This window comes from the organism of the source record quoted next, unplaced genomic scaffold (genome assembly GCF_019419815.1).
Source record: "Pyrus x bretschneideri cultivar Hongxiangsu unplaced genomic scaffold, Pyrus_bretschneideri_v1 Contig54, whole genome shotgun sequence".
Lineage (NCBI taxonomy): Eukaryota > Viridiplantae > Streptophyta > Magnoliopsida > Rosales > Rosaceae > Pyrus > Pyrus x bretschneideri.
The window spans coordinates 826142-848007 of record NW_025999792.1 but is presented as its reverse complement, the minus strand read 5'-3'; the positions used below and the strand labels follow the sequence as shown (position 1 = coordinate 848007).

Genomic DNA, 21866 nt, shown 5'->3' with positions numbered 1-21866 from the left:
AACCAAGCAAAGAATAATGAGATCATGCAACGACTTTGGAAAACAATAATGCACAGATTTTAACTCTCCAAATAACTTTTAGGCTCAAGTCTCACAAGGTTGGTGCGTTTGTTTGAGTTCCTTCCTTCAAGCATGTTACAAAAACCAATTTTTCTTTTATGATTGCATGTGAAGTCATACATTATAACCATAACCAAGCATATACCAAGAGTAAATCAAACTTTTCTCCATGTTTATAACTCTTTTTAACAGTCATGCAATTAAAAACCAAATCCTTATCATTGTGTTGGAATGTGACCTACGACACAAACACACAAAAACGACTCAAAACACTCTTTTTAGGCTTTTCAAAACATGTTTTTCAAATTTTTATGTGATTTTCGGAGTTATAAAACAAAACACACTAAAACACTCCAAATCAGCTCAAAAACATTTTAAAATAGCACGGAACAACACTTGAAGTTATGGGTGATAAAATCCCACGAATTTTGCATCAAATATACTTAGTTACCAACTCCCCCACACTTAAATCAAACATTGTCCTCAATGTTTTAAGCTTAAAACACACTAAACAAAAGTAAACACATAAACAGCAACTAAACATACTAAACATGGCAGAATGTATCTAACAAAGAGAAGAGCTTAGGGATGCAAATCTGGTTATGGATTGTAAATTCCATCTTCTCCTTGGTGATTGCAGTGAGGCTTCATCTTGAGTTTTTCCACAGGCTACTCTTGAACTGAGCTGGAGATTCTGTTTGGTTTCCTCCGATCGTTGATTTTCCTTTGTGCTACTCTTGAACTGGGCAGCAGGATTCTTTTGGTCTCCCCCGAAGGTCTGAGCTTACTCCTTTTATCTATTTCTTTGTTCAATCTCTCCAATTCGTATTGAAGAGGGTTAGAGGATAGCTCAGCATATGCTTGTCTCCTCATGCTTCAATGTATCATTTTCCTTTGCCTTACTTGCTCCCCTTTGCAGAAGTGGTCCCTTCTCTGGAAGTGTATCAACCGTTGAAGATGACTACTCGAGAGCAACGCTAGGTAAGCAACCAGGGAATAGAGTCCAGGTAGACTCCAAGTGCTGGCTGATTGCTTCTTCCACTTTGCCATGCAAGTAATATCAAGGACAAAGGAAAAGACAGGGAAAGAGCATGATATGAGATACCTTTGCTTTCGCCCTTGATGATATGAGATACCTTTGCTTTCGAAGAGGCAGCGAATGAATCAGCACATATATTTGTTGCGCTTGACTCCACATGCTTCGATCCACCGTTTCCTCTTGCCTCATCTGTACTGCAGGCATTTGGTATCTTCTTTGGGGGATACATCCATGGTTAAAAATGTGTTCTCAAGAGAAGGAGAAAACTGAGCATGTTTGAGAGGGTTGGTTGCAGCTTACATTTTCGGCCGAGAAGGAAAGTTATGCTTTTGTGGGTGTATGCTTTGCCATAAATGTTGATGTATATAGGAATTGTAATGGCAAGTGGCAGTGCGGATGCGGCAATGTCCTTCACGCATCTTCTGAAAAGCTGAGAGCTTTTGACAAAGTTACACACGCTTTCTGAAAAGCCGGGATTGCGTCTGACAAAGTTGCACTTGCTTTCTGAAAAGCCGGGAGCTTTCGGCTTTGTCACCCACGTTTGTCGGCTAAAGTGTGCAGCTGATTTCTCGCCTTCCACACGTCTTCTGAAAAGCTGGGAGCTTTTGACAAAGTTACACACGCTTTCTGAAAAGCTGGGATTGCGTCTGACGAGCTGGCGATCTTTACGCCGGAAATTCCGGTTTTGAAGAGTGGTGTCTCTTCATTTCTGAATCGGTGAACGCCTCTCCTTTAATAGAGGTGATTGATCACCTCTAGCATGCATACTCTGAAAATTGCCCAGAAATCGTCTCCGGCCCGTCGAGATTTCACTCCATCCAACCCTTCTCTTTTAACTTCTTGAAAAATGGCTAGCTCATCTAACCCATCGAACATTTGCTTAGATTTGAGTCTAAGCAATGATCCGGTTGCGCCGCGTCAGGATAAGGTATGGTGCCCGTCTTTCTTATCTTCTCATGGCCCTCTTACAGGTGAGGACTCTGTGATGACGGATGCAACAACGGCTACGATAGTAGCTCGGAACCTCCTCACTCCCAAAGATAGTCAGTTGCTTTCAGGACGGTCCGATGAGTTGGCTGTTCAAGAATCCTTGGCTCTGAGTGTTCAGTGCGCTGGCTCTGTGTCCAACATGGGCCAACGCCTACTTGCTCGCTCCCGTCAAGTTGAATCATTGATGGCGGAGGTGGAGAGTCTTAAGCAAGAAATCAAACAGCTTAAGTACGAGAATCGAAGTTTGCACATGCTTGCCAACAATTATTCGACAGGCATGAAAAGGAAGCTTGATGAGCTTGATGACCGTCAAAAGCTTGCGGCTTTCTTCCAGAGGCACCTCTTTCCTAGGTCATCCAGCATTCCACCAAGGTTTGGGGCCTTGAATGATCTATCTTCAGTGCCTCCCGCTCCGATGGCTCTTTCTCCTAGAGTGTTGCCACGTAGTGGGGCCTCATGTACACAACCCTTGTGAAGGCTCCATCTTTCTGCCATGTTTTTTTTTTTTTTTTTTTTTTTTTTTTTTGTAATCACTCGGAAATCAATGAACAAGCTTTATTCACTGTATTGGGTTGCCTCCCAAGTAGCGCTTTCTTTTACGTCTTGCAGCCGGACGAGACCTTCTTAGGCTCAATTGGAATCCACGGCATGGAATATATCAGGTACCTGCACCAAAGAATCAAGAATATCAATAGAGAAACATGAGTGATTATCATTAGGAAATTTCATAGTTTCAGAAATATTGAAATCAATCACTTCCCCATCGAATTCCATCGTTAAAGTGCCTTTAAACACATCTATCTTTGTTCGTGCCGTCTTCATGAATGGCCTCCCAAGAAGAATCAGCAGGGGTGGAGCATGGGTGGTTTCCTCCATTTCAAGGACATAGAAATATGCCGGGAAGGTCAAATTATTCACCTGTACTAAGACATCTTCCAATACGCCCTTTGGATAGGCATTAGATCTATCGGCCAACTGAATAATCACACCATCATTTTTCAATTCACCAAGGTTCATTGAAGCATAAATAGAGTATGGCATGATGTTAATTAAAGCACCTAGATCTAACATGCATTGTTCAAACTTAGTATTACCAATAACGCACGGAATTGTAAAACTACCCGGATCTTTGCATTTAGGGGGTAATTTCCTTTGTAACACAGCAGAGACATTTTCACTTACTTGAACCACCTCTTTGTTCGAGATCCTGTTCCTTGTTGTACAAAGTTCTTTTAAAAACTTAGCATACCTCGGAACTTGCTTAATCGCATCAAGGAGCGGGATATTGACTTGAACTTTCCGAAAGGTCTCTAGAATGTCCTTCTCGGCTTCTTCCTTCTTTGATTGCCTAAACCTGCTAGGAAAGGGCACGTTTAGTGGAATAGAACTAGAAAAAGTCGAATTGGGACTTACCTTGGTGGTTTGGGATGGTTTAGGAGGTCTAGATGAATTTGGTAAGGTTTGGTCATCCTTGGCCGTGGGCTTTGCTCCCTGTGCTTCTTCTTGCAACAACTTGTCCTCCTCGTCTTGACTAGATTTTGGTGGTTGTGAGGTGGTTCCAACTTCCTTGCCACTTCTTAAGGTGATTGCATTGGCGGTTTCAAAGCCACCTTTTGGATTGACAATTGTTGAGCTTGGAAGCTTGCCTTGATCTCGGAATTGTCCCACAAACTCCGCAATCTGCCCTATTTGCTTCTCTAATTGGTCCACCCTTTGGTCTTGGTTTTGCATCGCCTTGTTTTGATTTTCTTGTCCCTGAGACAGACTAGTAAGTAACTTAAGAACTGTAGCGTTATCTAAAGACGTACCTTGATGGTTTTGGCTGGATTGTGGTTGGTTTTGGTCTTGGCTGTGGGTTCTGGTGTAAAACCCCGGGGGTTGTTGTCTAAAGCCTCCTTGTTGTTGAGGTTGTTGGGGCTCCCTCCACTTGAAGTTTGGATGGTCTCTCCAACCCGGATTGTATGTGTTGGAATATGGATCATTCCTTGGTTGATTGTGGCTTGGAAATCCAATGGCATTTGCACTCTCCCATCCCCCATTCTCAATCAATTGTGGGCACGTGTCTGTAGGGTGTCCTTGCATTGAACATACGCCACAAGGAGCTACGGTTTTGACTTTTGGACCTTCCACCACCTGAGAAAGCAACGTAGTAAGGTTAGCCATTTGATTTTGAAGTTCGGTTATGGCACTTACCTCGTTGACTTGTTGTTGCCGTGGGGGGTCTCTTTGTCCAACACCTTCGTATTGTTGTGCATTATGTGCTCGGTTGGCAATTAGAACTTTTACAGCCCACGGAGTTTTATCCACCAACGCACCTCCCGCCGAGGCATCAAGCATTTGGCGTTCCATTGGAAGGAGTCCTTCGTAGAAGTATTGAATGAGCAGCTCCTCCTTCATTTGATGCTGTGGACAAGAAGCAACAAGTGATTTAAAACGTTCATAATAAGAAGGAAAAGATTCACCTTGATTTTGTTGGATACCACTAATCCGTTTCCTCAAGAGAATGATTCTTGAAGTTGGGAAAAACTTCTCCAAGAAAGCTCTTTTCATACTATCCCAAGATGTAACCGTTCCGGGTGCTAATTCGAACAACCAATCCTTCGCTTTTTCCAAAAGTGAGAATGGAAAAGCCTTCATCATCAGAATGTTTCCGTCGACATTTATGGGTGTCATGCTCGAACAAACAACCTCGAACTCCTTGAGATGCTTGTTGGGATCTTCCATGGAAAGCCCATGGTATTTCGGAATGTGGTGCAACAAGCTTGACTTCAACTCGAATTCATCGGTCTTCCCTTGGGCAGCCAAGGGGTATTGAATGCATAATGGGGCGGCATTGGCCAATCCCGAAGCGGAAAGCTCCTTGATTGTTCGGTTATCTGCTGCCATGTCTTCTTTACCCACTGTTGTCTTGGGTTCTTCTTCGGATTCAGAAACGGACTTGGAACTTTCACTTGATTCGCTAGGTTCTGAGTTCTTTCTCTTTCGTCTCAATTCTCGCTCGAAGTCGGCGTTAAAGCTCGAGATATGTTCACGAATCGGATGAGAACTCCGAGTCATAAACTAGTACCTGAAACAAGAAACAAAACAAGATTAAGAATTTGGAATAAAATAAAAACAAAAGAAAATAAAACAATCCAAGAGATTAGCAAAGTTGCTAATCCCCGGCAACGGCGCCAAAAATTTGATGCGAAAGTTATACGCACACAAATGAAACCCTCTTTTTGTCAATTGTAGTATAAGTATAAGTAGGGATCGTTCTGGACCGGGGATTAGGAGGGATTGTTAATCACTTGGATTTGACTCAAAAATGTAAAAACGAGTTTAAAACATTATACTAACTCGAAGAATGCAAAACTAAAAGTAAGAAAGATTAAGACTAAGACTTAAACAAAATATGGGGGGGGGGGGGGATTTAGGTTTGGACGAGATTAAACTAAAATGGATAGAGTGCAAAGAAAACAAATTGTAAATACGGATTTGACGGAAATGAATGGATGGGAAGCTAGCTAAGGGGTTCATCTCCACACATGTTATACTTGCATACAAAACGATTTCTAATTGCTTTTCAATAAACCATGAATTCTCAACGCCCCGGGTTAATTAGGTCCGCTTAAATTAACCGTCAAGTTTTCCTTAAGTTAATGAATTGGATGATTGCATACGACAACCCAAAGCATTCCTCACAAGTTCCCTACATGAATTGCATAACAGAGATACAAGCAAGAATCATTAAGCATCATGAAAACTATAAGTGTTGACGAGGCATTCGTTACTATGATTGCATGAAACTTATGCCAAGAATTTGTTTAACGCGATTGTTTATAAGCAACCTCCACTACTTGTGAATATAAGTTCATAACTATTACGTGAAACTCACTTATATTCTAGCGTCATATTCATGCATGAAAATTAAGCGTTCATTCTCAATAAACATACATAAATAGGTTATCAATCAAACAGTTAAACAAATTGGATTCACAACTTATGAAACGTAATTAGAAGTAATCAAATCATATTGCAAGCATAAACATATATTTCGAATCACCCCCTGGCTAATGGGGGTTTAGTTCCTCATACTTACAAAACAAAGAGAATTGAAATTAAACATTGAAATCAAAGAAACACCTAAACATTCCAACAACTCAAACTTGAATTGTATGAACATTTAGGCCCTCTTCTCTTCCTCTTTATTGTGGCACAAGGTCTAAGAACAGTTGGTTTGGGATGGAATGGAAGTGTGGAATGGAGTGGAGAGGGATGGAAATGGAAGAGGATAGATAGAAAATGGAAAGAAACCCACGGCAAGGAAGGGAATTTGTTGTGTTGTGGTGTGTTGTGAATGGAATTAGATGATGTTTAATGAATGGGAATGCAAGGGTTTTTATAGGGAGAGAATGGGTGAGAATGGCTGTTTGTTTAAGCATGCAAGTGGCTAGTTAATGATGGAAAAACAGCTAGGAAAGCATGTGAAAGCTGGAATTGCATGTGAAGGTGTGTGTATGTGCTGGAAATGCAAAGAATGCCCACGACAAGGATGTTTTGGTGTTGTGTAAATGCATGTGAATGCATGGCATTTGAAATGATTGTTGTTGGAAATGAATGATTAAATGTGCATGGCTCGAATGATGAAGAATAAAGGGTGCATGTGGGTTGGAAGTGATGAAGGAAATGCATGTGAAGGGTTTGGGAATGCACGGCAAAGATGGGTTGATTGATTGAGTGTGCATGTGGCTGTTTTATGAAGGGAATGCTAGGTTGGAAAGCATGTGCAATGGCTGGAAATGAGTGTGTTTTGGACGGCACAAGGGTGGAAAATGAATGTGTGGCTGCATGGTTAAATGATTAAAGGGTGAATGCATGTGAGTGACAACTAGATTTGCTTGGTGGAAAGCTGGAAATGAATGGGAATGCACGGCATGGATGTGTTTTGGGTGCATGTGTGTGTATGTGTGGCTTAATGTTGAAGTGAATGAATATGTGGTTGCATGTGGGTTGGAAATGATGAAGGAAATGCATGAGTGACAACTAGATATGTTGATGAATGCATGTGTTGAATTGGTGGGAAATGTTGAAGAATTGCATGTGGCTAGATTGGTTGAATGATGATGATGCATGTGATTGGTGGGAACAAAGGGGGAAACAAGGCACAAGGGTGCTTGAGTGAATGATTGAATGTGCATGTGGATTAATGAATGAATGGTGGTGTAATGATGAAGTGTGATGGTTGAAAATGGCAAGGGAAGGCACGGCACAATGTTGTTTTGGTTCTTGAAATGCATGTGAATGCATGTGAGTGCAATATGAAAAGAATGACTAATTAATGTATGTAGGGTGCAGCTAGGTTGGAAAGGTGTGAATTGTGGCTGCAATTTAGGGAAAGGAAATAGGTTTAATGCATAAATAAAAGGGCAAAGTGGCTGCAATGATGAAGACAAGCTGGAATTGATGTGGAAGGCACGGCATGGATGGTTTCTTGATGGTTTTGGGTTTATGATGCATTGTTTGATTGGGCTAAAGGTTTTGCATGGCTCAAAGGTTTGTTTGATTGGGCTAGGCCCTTTGTTTTATGTCCCAAAGAGCATACAAGGCCTTCAAATTCGTCCATCCTCTTGGCTCCATGGATAAGCTATCCAATCCATGCCCAAAAATGCTCCAAATAGCCTCAAAATGCACTTTCTTGCTTCCTAAGCCCTTAGAACCTGAAAACACACAAAAGAAGCATAAAGGACTAAAATGACTAAAGAAACATAACGTAAATGCACGAGAACAAGCCATTTAAGTCGCATGAATATGCTCCTATCAGATCCAAGCTGAGCGTGTGGTGCGGGAGGTGAACGACACGTGAAGGACTGTGCCCTACTCAGGGCGGGAGCACTAACACTGGGGGTGCAGGTTATGAGCTCTCTAAGCACCTCTAACCACTATTTATTGCGAATATTAAATAACGCTTACCTGGAACTTACTTGTGCCTCCACAGCACCAATGTATATATATATATATATATGTATAAATGAATATATATATATATATATATATATATATATAATAACCATATATGCAACTAACCATGCATAATAACCAATAATAATAAAGGAATGGCATAAACTAATAAACATATACATAAATTTCTGGGAATTATAAGTATATAGGTATATACGGAAAACAAAAGCCCACTCACTGGTATATGGAAGGGTCGTAGCCCCCCTGCCTCGAGTGACCACGCTCGTCCTCGGGATACGTTTCACCTATATGCGAAAATACTATAAAAACGTTAATTTTAAAGCACATAACCTTCCTTCTCGTAATAACTTCTCATACATTGCTCAAAATGGACGAATGAATATACCAACGTGCTCTACACAACCTTAGGGACACACCAGAATTTTTAGAAAAATTTTTCACCGCCGCACGCGCCCCCACGCGCCGGCCACGCGCATGCACGTGCGGTGCACACAGACGGCGTCAACTGACGCCGTTAGGAATATTCCGTCAGTTTTGATAGATTCCGTTAACGGCGTCAGGAATATTCCGTTAGAATTGACGGAATATTCCGTCACCTTCTCCGGCGACGTCGCCGGCGCCGGAAACTGGGAAACCTGCAATTCGTGTTTTCTCACTCATTTTTCAACCATTTTTCACGATTCTTGAACCAAAATGACGCCTAGAACTAGGAGAATAACGATATACTAGTTTTAAGGGTAAAAAACCACCAGAAATTACCTGTGCAAACTAACCAAAACCGGCCAACTCCGACCACGGTGATCCCGACGTCAAAACTCTTCAAACGAAGTACTCCGAGGCTCCTTGGGACCTCACCAAACCACCTACGAGCTTCAAAAACTCAAAAACGTAAGAATTTACGTTCACATGAATAGTACTCAAATCGGACCTTGTGAAATCGATGTGAAAACGTCGAAGTTCCTACCTGAAACTGGTACGATCGTGCTCCCCTTGACCTCACGAGCTCGAATATAGCTTTAGTTCTCTCGATCTGTGGGTGTATAGTGTGGTTGTGTGTGTGTCCGTACGTATTGTGAATGAGAAGGGGGAGCGAGACTCGGGACAGAGAGCAGGGAAAGGGACAGAGGAATAGGGAGAGTGAGGGTGTGAGTGTGTGGCCCAGAACATGCCAACACACAAACAAAACAACCCAAAACATAACAGAATCGAACTAGGGCAAAACCGTCTTTTCACGCGTACATTTTCGAAAATTTCAGGACGGGATGTCACAGGATATGTTTTTGACGAATTTAAAACTTAAAATAGAAACTTTGCAAAAAAACACTTTGTAAAAACGAATTTGGGTGAATTGAATGGGTGAAAGACTAGTTAGAGGGTTCATCTCCACACATGCAATATGCACACAAACCAATTTCCAGTTATTATTCCTTTAGACTATGAATGACAATGCCCCAAATTAACCATGAAAAGCATAAATTAACTTTCAGATTTTCCTTAACTCATTGAATGGGATGGAATACGCATCGCAAGCAAATTATCTTTCTCAAGTTCTCTATATGAACCGCATAATAAAGATACATATCAAAAGTCATGAAGTTCTATGAAAATCATAAGCATTGACAAGGCATTCATCAGTATGAAACACATGAGACTCATGCTAAGGATTCACTTAACATGACTGTGACTAGCAACCTCTACTACTTGTGAATATAAGCAAATAACGATTAGGTGAAATTCCCTTATACTCTAACATCAAATTCATGCATGCAAATTAAGTGTTGACCCTCAACCAACATACATAAACAAGTTTTGATAACTCAGATAAGCAAATCACATTCAAGACTTAAGAGACAATAACTGGATGTAATCAATTCATATAAAACATATAATCATGGCTTCGAATTCTCCTCCAACTATAAGAAAATTAGTTCCACATGATTGTAGAAATTAACAATGAAATCAACATAATTGTAAAACTAAAACAAGGATAGAAGACACCCCAGAGACGCTCCAACACTCCCAAAAGCTTGGGCATAGGCACGGCACAAAGGCTTCTCTCTTCCTTCTTTCTCCTTGCTGCAGCACAAATTGAATTTTTTGATTCTCTTTAAGTTCTCCCCCCCTATTTGGGGTAGCACAAATGTATATATATGTATGATGCACGACAAAACTCTAGGGAAATCAGAATTTAGGTCTAAGGTTTGGTAGAAATTAGGTGGGAGAAGGACTAGGGTGCGGCACAAGGCTTGGGCCCTAAGAAAAGGGTCAAAACCTAACTAATTTATGAAAAGGCTTTGCAAAATCCAAATCCACAAGGAATAAGGCCAATTCAATTCAGAATCCAAGAGGAAAAAGGTTAGGGAAATTTGCCAGAAATTAGGGCTTTTAGAAACTTTGTATTTTGTGGCAGATTTTGGTACTTCTAGAAGAGATAAAGGGGAAGGGTGCGGCACATTTTTAGGAGCAGATAAGGCTTCTAGAAATCAAGTATTTAGGTCCCCTTGCAGCTAGAAATAAGGTAAAACAAGGTTAGGTTAGGATAAGATAGGATAAGGTTGTTTGGATAATGTTTTGGATAATATAGGATAAGGTTCCTTCTTTGTAGCTGATTCCTTATCTTCAAAACTTCCAATTTTGCTTCTCCCACTCTTTAGCACATTCCTAGACACCTTTGGTCTTCAAATTCGTCCAGCCATCTTGCTCCACTCACAAGTTATCCAATTGATGCCCAAAACTGCTCCAAATGGCTCCAAAATGCACTTTCTTGCCAACTTTGCCATTAAGACCTACAATCACACGAAAATAGCTTAAAACACTATAATAAGTAGTAAGTAGCTAACTAAATGCAAGGAAACAACATAACTAAGTAGCATAAATATGCTCCTATCATTCTGTTCGATCCATTGCTTGATCCACAACTTTTCTCTAAGTCAATCATTTTGAGCCAAGTGGATCCTGTCTCGGCCTGTACCGCTGGCAAGGGGTTATTCTTTAAAAGAGGTTGCCTAGCTCAATCAGCAGGTCCAACGTCATGGACTTTATTAACAAAAACCTTGAGCAATCTGTTGTGCACGACGCTATTATCATGCATCTCTCCAAGTATGCTTTTTACCTCTCGGCTGAACATTTGCTTAAACTGTCGGGATTGCTCTTCAAATCGTCACTAGAGAAAAGATCTAGATGGTGGATCAAAGGCCTTATCACCATCCTCGTCACAATCCTCCACTAGCCCTTCAACAAAAATGCCTTTTGTCATTTTGGTGGGGATTTCTGCATCGCGAGTTTGACTGCCGACATTAATTTCCTTTTCTCGGCGTGTTGTACCTGTGACTTCAGGTGTTACAACAGCAGGAGGATTCTGTGCCTGTGACAAGCCATCATGTCCTAGGCTTTGGATTGTAAATGGAAGATTAGTCATTGACTTACTTATAACTGTTTTCTTTTTTACTGAACATGTTTCAATGGTCATGAACTTTTTAGTTTTAGCACTGGGTCCCAATGGGCATGCCAAAATGTTGACCCTAAAAACTACCAAGCCTACGCGGGGCGTAGGCTTAGTAACCTGTAACACCTCACTTCACCAAAAAAGCTGATAAGATGACCTCTACGAATAAAGACTAAAAAATCCTTGTCAATTGAGACTTGGATAAATAACCAGTCGACCTCGAAGCAGTGCTGTCTATCCAAACTGAAGGTGCTCATCGGTCAGTTGATTCTACGGCTCCAGTGCTGTCTATCTAAACTGAAAATGTCGCCCGTTGCCTTCATAGTGTTGTTTATCTAAATTGAAGATGTGTTGGCAAGAAGAAAGGGGAAACAAGATAAAATCTCAAAGGTTGTTGAGAAGCTTTACGCATGGCAATTTGTGTGTTGATTTGAAAGTGTTTTGAATGATGCAGTCACTTCTCTATTTATAGCAGTGAACCCCCTCATGGCCGAACTAGAGATGTACTTGGATTAGAACTCCATGTCCAATAGGGATTCTTTAGGGTTTTTTTTTTCTTCAACCTAATGTGTTAAGAGTAATTCGCCAACGCATGTAGATTCTATCTTTATTAAAAATATGATACAAATGATAATACAAATAGATGGTAAGAGTAATATTTTTGATGTATTAATGGGTTCCATCTCTTTAGTAAAATTAGTGTAGAATATCATTTATAGTAAAACAAAAGAGTACATTTTTACTCACCGTCACTACCCTCAAGCGATAGTAATACTCAACACCTTACTTATTATCTTTAAATAATTTAAATTTTAAAATTTGGCCTAGAAATAAGTTTTGAGTTTTAACTCACATTTGCCCTAAGGATTAAAGAAAATTAGGGTAAATTTAGAAATTAAAATTTGAGTTTTATAATATTTCAAGAACAAAATCAAATTTGTAAAAATTAAAAAGTAACACAGAAAGTCAATGTTTGTACCTGAAAGTCAATGTTAAAATGGCGGCTACTGACTGGCAATCCTCGTTTTTCGCATGCCTGTTGTAATTTCATCCCGTTCATTACAATCTCGGCATCCTCCTCGCCCTTCAATTCGATTCCATTTTCCCCTACAAATTACAAATTACAAATTACAGTTCAAAGAGAAAACCCTAGCCTCCGAATGCTGCTGCAGAGCTAAAACCCCTCTTTCTTTCCCTTCCCATGGCCTGCGTTCGTAGGCTGCTTCCTCTCTGCTCTTCCATCAACGTATATATATGTGTGTATATATATATATATATATATATATATATATCTCTCTCTCTCTCTCTGTGCACATATTTTCGTACTTATAACTTCCAATCTTATTTGTTGTTTCTGTTTTGTTGCAGAGGATGAGCTTCCCATCTTCTGGTTCTGGAGCTCTGCAAGGTTCTCTCTCGTCCTCTCTGATATATATATATATATACACATATATATATATATAATAATTATATTTATACGTGCAACAATGTTTATCCGATATTTTTACAGAATATCAATTGCATTGAAGTGCCTCAAATAAAATGCTTGTTGAAAATGTATATTGATCTTTACGGCTGTTGAAACTAATTTTTTGTTTCAATTTACTTGAATATAGGTTTTCGAAGCTATGGAGCAATTGCTTCCGAGCAAACTCTTCCGAGCAATTTACCCGAAGCTGATACTTCAGTTCTTAATGATGAGATAGCACAGATTCGACGTGAATTTGATGCTGCAAAGCAGAGTTTCCTCAAGATTCCAGCCGCACTTAAAGCAATGCCTAAAATGAATCCGAAAGGTTTGACGGTGCACTCTTGTTACTCGGTTGAAGCTTCATTACTCATGTCAATTGTAATATTGATTAATGTAATGTATTGAAATTAGGGATATATGTAAATAAAAACCTGAGAATGGACAATATTCAAGTTTATGGATTCGACTATGATTACACGCTGGCACATTATTCTGACAATTTACAGAGCTTGATATATGATATGGCAAAGGAGCATATGGTAAATGAGGTTAGTTTACTCCCTTTAAGCAATGTTGATATAATATCATGGGGCTATGGTTTACATGTAAACTCTGTGTAATTAGATATGATCGTTTGTGATTTGTCAGTTTCGGTACCCTGAGGTTTGCATGGAATTTAAGTATGATTCGACTTTTCCCATTAGAGGATTGTATTATGATAAGCTAAAAGGGTGCCTATTGAAGCTGGATTTTTTTGGGTCAATTGAACCAGATGGATGCTACTATGGTCGTCGTAAGGTACTTAAGAACTAAATATATTAACTTATATGTTCTGATTATAGTCTATTGCTTTCCAGAACTCAAAGCTTTTTTATGGAGGTATTTTCTTCATACATCTGCCTAGGCCCTAGGTTACGAGCTACATTTTCGTTGGCTCCCACATATGGAAAAGGAAAAAGAACTCAGATGTGAGAATTTTAATGATATTAACAAACAACATTGGCTGTCACAATAAATCTGAATGAGTATCCAATGCTTAAGGAAAAGTACTTTTCTTCTGTCCAAATAGTACAATCTACTTTGTTGTCATGTTATATGAATAATGAATGATTGGACACTGGTTATGTTTATGTGGAAAGTACAAATTAGAGTTTAGGCTTTTGTCCTTGTGAAAATTTGACAAAATTATTATTTCATTGCTCCATGAACTTATAGACTAATAGATTTCGATACTCATAATCTGTTTATAGATTTTTTTTTTCTTCTCTTTTTGGAAATGAAATTCAGCTTAGCAGGAAGGAAATTGAAGAAATATATGGCACACGACATATTGGTCGTGATCAGGCCCAGGGACTTGTTGGGTTGATGGATTTCTTTTGCTTTAGCGAGGTTAGTTATGCAATTTTTTTTTATGAGATTCATGCATGTATGGGCTGATATTAACATTCGTCCACTAAAACATTTTTACAAATAGACATCTCCTATAGGCATCTTCTGAAAGAACAAATTTTGGGGATTTGGTAAGTTTTGTGGGTAAACTGTATTAATATTAGTAATTTCTTTGGCCCATATAGACAGACATTTGGTATGCCAGGTGAAAGGAGTTGAGTTAGGACAGGGAACTTATCACTTTATTCTTCTTTTTGGTATGAACATTGATATTAGAAGAACAAATTTAGTGGACAAGCTGTCAGTCCCCATAAGGCGTGCAGAATCCTGAACCAAACCTGCCGATAAAACTGCAATATATTCGTAACAGTTGAGTTAATCACATAGAAAAATTAAAATACCACCATATTTCAATCTGCATGATAGAAAGAATGACATATCCCTAAATGCTTACAGAATTGAAGCCCACAATGATGGCCTATTGCATTCTGTCCTACATACCTCCAGTTCCTACCTCCCCATAATCTTGAAAATTTGTTCATTCCTTTCCATCTGTAACACCCAGGCAACGACGTCACACAACACGTCCACAATAGTTTTCTCTTTTACCCCCTCCAAATGCAAAATACTTTTTGCACATGCATGTTATGCTCAATTCAGATATTTCCAGCAATACATTAGCTTCCAAAGCTGTGAAGAAATAAGTGGTCTATACTCTCATCTTCCTTTTTACAGATATTCCCTGTTTTGAAAACCGAGTCACGTTCTCCTGGTGTCTAAGGATTCATGCTTACCCACCCTTGGATTTGATATCAAGAGTTGAGACTGAAACACTAATCTATTCTCCACCCTTAATATCAAATCCAAGTTTGAGTGACCATCCATTCTTTGGTCACCAGTGACCAAGAGAACATTCCTATTTGAAAACTATCATTCTTTTTAGCAATTATCTGAATAATTTGTTTTCCTTCTAACCCATCGATGTTTGTTTCAATTGTTACTATGCAGGCATGCCTCATTTCAGATATCGTGCAATATTTTGTTGATGCTAAGCTGGAATTTGATGCTTGCTACATCTATCAAGATGTAAATCGTGCAATTCAGCATGTTCATCGCAGTGGCTTGGTTCATCGAGGAATTCTTTCTGACCCCCATAGATATCTAGTAAAAAATGTAAGCCATGCCACATTTTATGAGTATATTGTGGAAAGATGAGGTGTTCAACCCATCCTAATACTTCTGGCTGCATATACGAGGTAAAACCACTGTAGCATCTCTAAGTTTCTAGTTTGATCTTACTATTTCTTAGGGACAACTGTTACACTTTCTCAAGATGCTCAGGGAGAAGGGAAAGAAACTATTCTTGCTGACTAACTCACCATATTACTTTGTGGACGGAGGAATGACCTTTATGTTGGAGGTTAGTCAACTAACTCAAAATTCTACCACTACCACTTGTAGCATCTTACCCTGTGATGAGTAATTACTAATTTATGATCTTGTACATATGCAGCCTTTCTATTTATTGAGACCAATTTTGGAATCAACTGGATATGTGTAGATATTCCCTCTCATCATTGAACTATTATGAGATTGGGAATGTATCTTTGTATATCCAGTTAATTTGAAAATCTGTGTGTAAGATGTGCATGAATAAAGATTAGATTTAGTGGTTGGTTCTGTAAAATGGGTGCTAACTTAAGAGAGCTTGTGTGTGTGCATGCATGCGTCATGTGTGTCTGTCTAGGTTAGCTTGATCTTTTGGTTATCTGTAAGTTTGTGAGCTATCAATATTAAGTTTACTGAGTTGATTGTGACATGTTCTTAGGATTCTAAGGAATACAGAGACTCCTGGAGGGAACTTTTTGATGTTGTGATTGCTAAAGCCAATAAGCCTGATTTCTACACATCTGAGCATCCATTCCGGTTTGTATCTTCAACACTTTGTCTATCCCCATTTTATAAAGTTTAGCTTCAAAGACGTGGGATTCCTGTACCGTATGTTGTGCACCATGGAAATGCTAATTCTGTGACAAATACTTTCTTCACCCTCTTGTGTTGTGATTTTATTTCTTTGTTGTCCTTTTTACTTGAGTTTTAATATCTTAGTTACCCTAGAAAGAGCTAAGCTATCATCTTTTGTTCTTTTATCTTGCACCTTGTTTTCTGGAACTTCAATGCAGTTTCTATGACACGGAGAAGGATAATTTAGCTTTCAAGAAGGTGAACGAATTTCTTCCTAATAAAATATATTACCATGGATGCCTTAAATCCTTCCTTCATATTACCAAGTGGAAGGGACCAGAGGTACTTCTATTCATGTATTTTTTTTTCAAAGTTATTGCTTATAACTCATGATTTTGCATGTCATTATCTATTAGTATATCATGGTAGATAACTTTCTGGTTTATTCTTTAAAAATTTAAACTAACGCCCCCTTTGATAGGTGATGTACTTTGGAGACCACCTATTTAGCGACCTTAGGGGGCCTGCAAAAGCTGGCTGGCGCACTGCTGCTATAATTCATGAGCTAGAAGTATGTCTTTTCTTATGCAGTTATACTTATGACTGTTCTGTATATTCCAGGATACTTTTCTTATTTAAAAAGGTCCTCTATGGTTTCTTATTCTCTCTGGTGTGCTTAATAGCTGATACAAGGAACAATGCTTTAGAACTAATTTCGTTTACTTGTTACACTAGTGGATTGAAAAGATAACAAGAAAAACTAAGAAAACTTTACAGGTTCAAAAATTTCAAAATAGTGGCTCTAAATTGCTACAGATTAAATGATAGGTTAGGTGAGATGAATATAAATACTTTTTGAATTTTATTGGCTCATAACTGCTCGGGTTATCACTTATCGCTATATCCATAAATCAGACTTCCTTTTTGTTCCTGTAGAAGGAGAAACTTGATTATTTTCAGTTGAGCAGCTGGCCAACCTTTTCTCTCCACCCCTTCCCTACCCAATAATAAGAAAAATAAACAATAAACAGTTTTTCTTTACTTTCATTTTGATATGTGTAGTCATGGAGTGGTTTACCAATTGCTACCACAAGCTTCTGTTTAACAAAGGACAAAGAAGTTAGACCTTTTTTTCTTTTCTATTACTTTGAATTTTGGAGGTACTGGTGTTCATTAACCAATACCATTCTAAGTGTTGTGAAATGCATTGTTTTAATTTCTGGCATGGATATAAGGTTGTTGTTTGAGAGTCCGAGGCTAAGATTCAAAAGTGGGTGTAGCATATATAGTATTTTTTAAACATGGGGATATTTCTGCATACAGGTCTGATCGTTAATACTTGTGTGTATGAGAGAGAGAGAGTTCACCATTTACTAAAAAAATCAAGAGTTCTAAACAAAGACAATAACTAGTGAGCAGGTGGAATGGACGAGAATTAGAAGAGAATCAAAGTGAAGTCTGCTGAAGTCTGCCGCAAATCTGAGAGAGTGAGAGATGAGACAGAGAGAGGTGAGAGAGAGCGACCCAAAGCAAGGTCTTTGTTGGGAGAGTGAGTTATAGACACTTATCTAGAGATTTCAAGGTTAAACAAAAGGTTGTTATTGTACAAGTGGAAGATGAATCCTTTGGTGAAAGGGTGAGATTAACAGAAAGGAACAGACTCAAGGGTTACCAGATTTCTTTTGACTTGGGTTGTGCTTCATGGCTGATTATCCAGTTGAAGGCAGCGATACAAGCAAGAGGTCATAGGTTTTTCAGACAGTACAGAAGTCACAATTATCAGTTTTGGATGGAAAGTTTCTAACAAGAATGGGGTCTTCTTAGTTCTTTCCAAAAGTGAGGCAGATGGAATTTTTTGAGGGTGTCAAATGAAACACAGAGAAGGAAGTCGAGAGTTGTCCCTCAGTTTTCATACAGAGCTCGAGCTTAAAGGAATTTGAACGTGAAAGAGAAATTGTGGGTTGAGAATATCTGGAATAAGAGAGACACTTCTCTGGAAAATTATAATTGGTGTGTGTAATCGTTTGCAAGAGACAAGTGGTGCATTAGCCCTGAAAAAAGGTGGAGAAATCACTTCTAAACCTGCTAGGGAGGGAGATTCGTTTGTCTCCTTTTCAATGCCATAAAGCTCTGTTTGTTTGCCAGAATTCTGAGGAAGCAAAGAAGATTGCAGAACTGGGCTCCTTTTCCATTAGTGACTATCCAGATGTGATGTTGTCTGGCTGGTGGCAAAGCCTCAAATCAGGCGATCAAAAGGCGGTTAGTTACGGTAGTTGGATTGCTGTTGAGGGATTGCTGCCGCATCTCTGGACTAACAATTGGTTTCAGAAGATTGGTGATGCTTGCGATGGTCTGGTGGAAGTTGATCATAGAACTGCAAAATTTGAGTATTTGCTTGAAGCACTGGTTTTATTCTAGAGTTTGTTAATGTTGTTGATGGAAACACCACTTTTAGAGTTAAAATCAGACAAACTCCCGGCAGCAAGAAGACTAAATTTCTGGTATCCCATTGTGGTGGACTTCAGAATTCTGAGCCTTAGCGAAGGTTTGACAATCGTGATCGGAATTTGCAGAGGGTGATCAGACACATTTCTCCGGCAAGGCCAGCTAAAGCTACAGTTCAACAGTCAGCCTGGACTGTTGAGACACGTGACGATTCTCGGTTTGGGGAGTTTGGTATCAGTTGGGTTTTACCCGGGGATTGTTATTCTTTTATGGTAGAGAAACATAAATTATCAGTAAAGGGAGGAAAATCAAGGTCTCATGGGGATGAATAGTTTCAGCTATTTAGGGTCATTTGGATGGAAAGAGACAAGCTGATTTTTTAGGACTACGAAGTCAGTAGAAGGGAGAATCTTTGGGATTAACTTTGGTTATGGTCATCTCTGTGGGCATCGGTTACTACAGAATTTAAAGATTTGTATTTTTCAGAAATTTAATAGCCAACCCCACTTAGTGGGAAAAGACTTTGTTGTTGTTTGTCTTTTTCAGAAATTTGGCGTAATTAGAATGCTGCTATTAGTTAGTATTGTGTTGTTTTCAGAGTTTCCAAGTGTCATGGTGATGTTGCTAATTATCCTGTTTTGTTTGTGCTTTTGCGGACTTCTTGTCCGCTCTTGTATTTTTACTTTGCAATGAAAATTTGTTTCTTCTTCAAAATCAGACCTGATTGTTAATAGACTTCGGTTCAATTAAAAGGGAAAAATTTTATACTTATGGGTGTTGGTTCTTAATTACTTGATTCAAACTTAACATCTAAATTAGTCAATGTTTTGTGTATCCATGTCAATGGGTAAAAAGGATCATGCGAATTCCTTTGTTTTGCTTTTCTGGACATTTCAGTTTGAAAGTCTGAACCATTTTGTGGATTGTTTTTCCATTGATATGTTCTGTTTTTGGCAGGATGAAATACTTATTCAAAACAGGGATACTTACCGCTTGGAACAGGTATTTTCTGATAATCTTTCTCATTTTGTTTATTTATTTTTTATTTTTTGTTTTTCGTTGGTGTTGCTATTTTTATTCTTGATGTTTGTACACCCAACTACTTTGGATTGACAACGCACAGTGCTCACATATGGTGATCAAATGTACATTACCTTATCCTCTAAAGCTCATAAGAAGGGTTCCTGCTATTCAAAGTTGTCAGGTAATTTTCATGCTTCTGAAACTTCTTTCTGGGCACAGGCGAAATTTCATATAGTACAAGAATTGCTTGGTAGATTGCACGCTACTGTTGCTTTTACTCAGAAGAGGGAAGCTTACATATCACTGTTGGAGGAGTTAAATGAATGGAGGCAGGAGGCAAGTCACAAGATGAAAAGAATGTTTAATAGGTCCTTTGGAGCCACATTTCTTACGGATAAAGGTCAGGAATCTGCTTTTGCCTATAACATTCATCAGTATGCAGATGTCTATACCAGTAAGCCAGAGAATTTTTTGCTCTATCCACCTGAAGCATGGCTCCATGTGCCCTTCGATATTAAGATTATGCCACATCATGTGAAGGTATGCCTGACACTAAATTTTCAAATAATACTGGATTATAAAATAAAAACTGTAGTATCTGTTAAAAAACCACGCTCCTCGGTGAGATGCCTCCAGATGAACTTAGTAGATACAGTTTCAGAAACTTCCCATTCATTTCTGTTGTAGTGCAATCAGCCACTATAGTTTTTTCAAATTTTGATCTAATAGAAAAGAAAAATGGGTCAGAGACCCAGAAATTCCATATTATGCTGGATTGATATATATCATAGATGCGATAAAATTTGAATCACTGTACAAGTATTTTTACGGCAAATGCTTGTTCCAACTTTCATATTTTATAACCCACCATTTGCTCATGTTACCACTCTATTTGTGGTCTCCCTTTTCAAGTTTCAAACCAAATTTTGTAGAAAATCAATTCTTAGTATTGTACTTGCCTACTGCTGGGAGCTCATCTGGACTTCGTCGGTTTATCTCAAATGCGTTCTCACATTAAACACCTAAACTTAATATAACAGCACGGGGGTGGTGGGAGATTAACGTAATCTGGCTGATTTCTCAATATATAGAACATATCTTTTCTTTGTAGGTTTTGATATTCTTGTCTTCATTTCAATAAGATTGGATATTTTGGATATCTTTTGTTGATTCCTTGAGCCAATCCTTTCTTCATATGTAGAGGCTAGATTTCACCCTTGAGACTAACTATTAGATTTGAAACTATTGAGATATCTGTGCTCTGTTTTCTGAAAGTTGCGATAATATTCTCCTTTCAGGTTCCATCAAGCTTGTTCAAAAATGAATGAATATGATCCCTTGGCAGCATCAAGGTTGGTTTATCATGCAGATTCGTGTTCTTTGTAAGCGTATCAAGCTGCAGGTTCTTTCATTCTTTGAATTGCATACTGAACCCACAAAATTAGTCACTGGAAGACGGGAAAAAAAAGCAAAAACCACAGAAATTTTAACTGAATGGAAACTATAGCCTGATTTAACTTGAAGGGCAAATGTTCTCATCAGAGAAATTCTTCATTGGTGAATAACATTAACTGAAGAAATTTGTTTTAACTTTAGATACAAGATTTATAGACCATGTATAGTGATTATTATACACGATGAAGATGATTCCTTTCTAACAACAATTTAGGAGGCATTATAATTTGCAGTGTTGTATTTTCTTTCATCAATCGCATTTGAAGCCTGGTAACTGCATGAGCTACAAGAATATTTAACTTTTGTTAATCAGAAGTGTTCTAGGATACATATAGCCGACCTCACTTAAGCTTTGGTGGTGGTGGTGGTGGTGGTGGTGTTAATCACAAGCGTTATTTTTCATTTGGGGGTTATCCTAATCAGTTATATTTGTCAAAACTGGCCTAGCGGGGAAAGTTTCCACACATTTTCTCCTGGCATGAAATTGAGGGGCCCTGATGCTTGACATGCCTTTCATCAGCGGACCACAAGTTTCTGTCCCCACTCCAATTTGGATCCCACACACTCATATATGCTCTCTATCCAAATGATGGGTTGCGTTGCGTGCCGCATATTACAACGCA

At 38.8% G+C, this 21866-nt stretch overlaps 1 protein-coding gene across 4 annotated transcripts; it reads left to right on the top strand.

Annotated features, from left to right (window-relative positions):
* The first annotated feature begins 12458 nt into the window (after nt 1-12458).
* LOC103964531 (5'-nucleotidase domain-containing protein DDB_G0275467) lies at nt 12459-21517 on the top strand. Of its 4 annotated transcripts, none has more exons than XM_048570667.1 (14): nt 12459-12753; nt 12864-12903; nt 13112-13291; nt 13378-13514; nt 13615-13764; nt 14254-14355; nt 15364-15528; nt 15665-15775; nt 16184-16281; nt 16539-16662; nt 16802-16891; nt 19723-19767; nt 19889-19910; nt 20008-20140. In XM_048570667.1, exons 1-14 carry the CDS (start codon nt 12697-12699, stop codon nt 20040-20042), a joined length of 1356 nt encoding a protein of 451 aa, XP_048426624.1. In that variant the 5' UTR covers nt 12459-12696; the 3' UTR covers nt 20043-20140. The 4 variants fall into 4 exon arrangements, with proteins under 4 accessions (XP_048426624.1, XP_048426623.1, XP_048426622.1 ...); XM_048570666.1 differs by lacking the exon at nt 19889-19910 and adding an exon at nt 21087-21517 and having other exon boundaries at nt 12462-12709; nt 20008-20328; XM_048570665.1 differs by lacking the exon at nt 19889-19910 and adding an exon at nt 21087-21517 and having other exon boundaries at nt 12462-12741; nt 20008-20328.
* The last annotated feature ends 349 nt before the right edge of the window (nt 21518-21866 follow it).

What these genes read in the sequence shown, in the direction of transcription:
- LOC103964531 (XM_048570664.1), top strand. Translation starts at nt 12,697, where the DNA reads ATGGCCTGCGTTCGTAGGCTGCTTCCTCTCTGCTCTTCCATCAACGTA. An exon ending in ATAGATATCTAGTAAAAAAT is followed by an intron (nt 15,529 to 15,664) that starts GTAAGCCATGCC and finishes ACTATTTCTTAG; the next exon opens with GGACAACTGTTACACTTTCT. An exon ending in CTATAATTCATGAGCTAGAA is followed by an intron (nt 16,892 to 19,722) that starts GTATGTCTTTTC and finishes TGTTTTTGGCAG; the next exon opens with GATGAAATACTTATTCAAAA.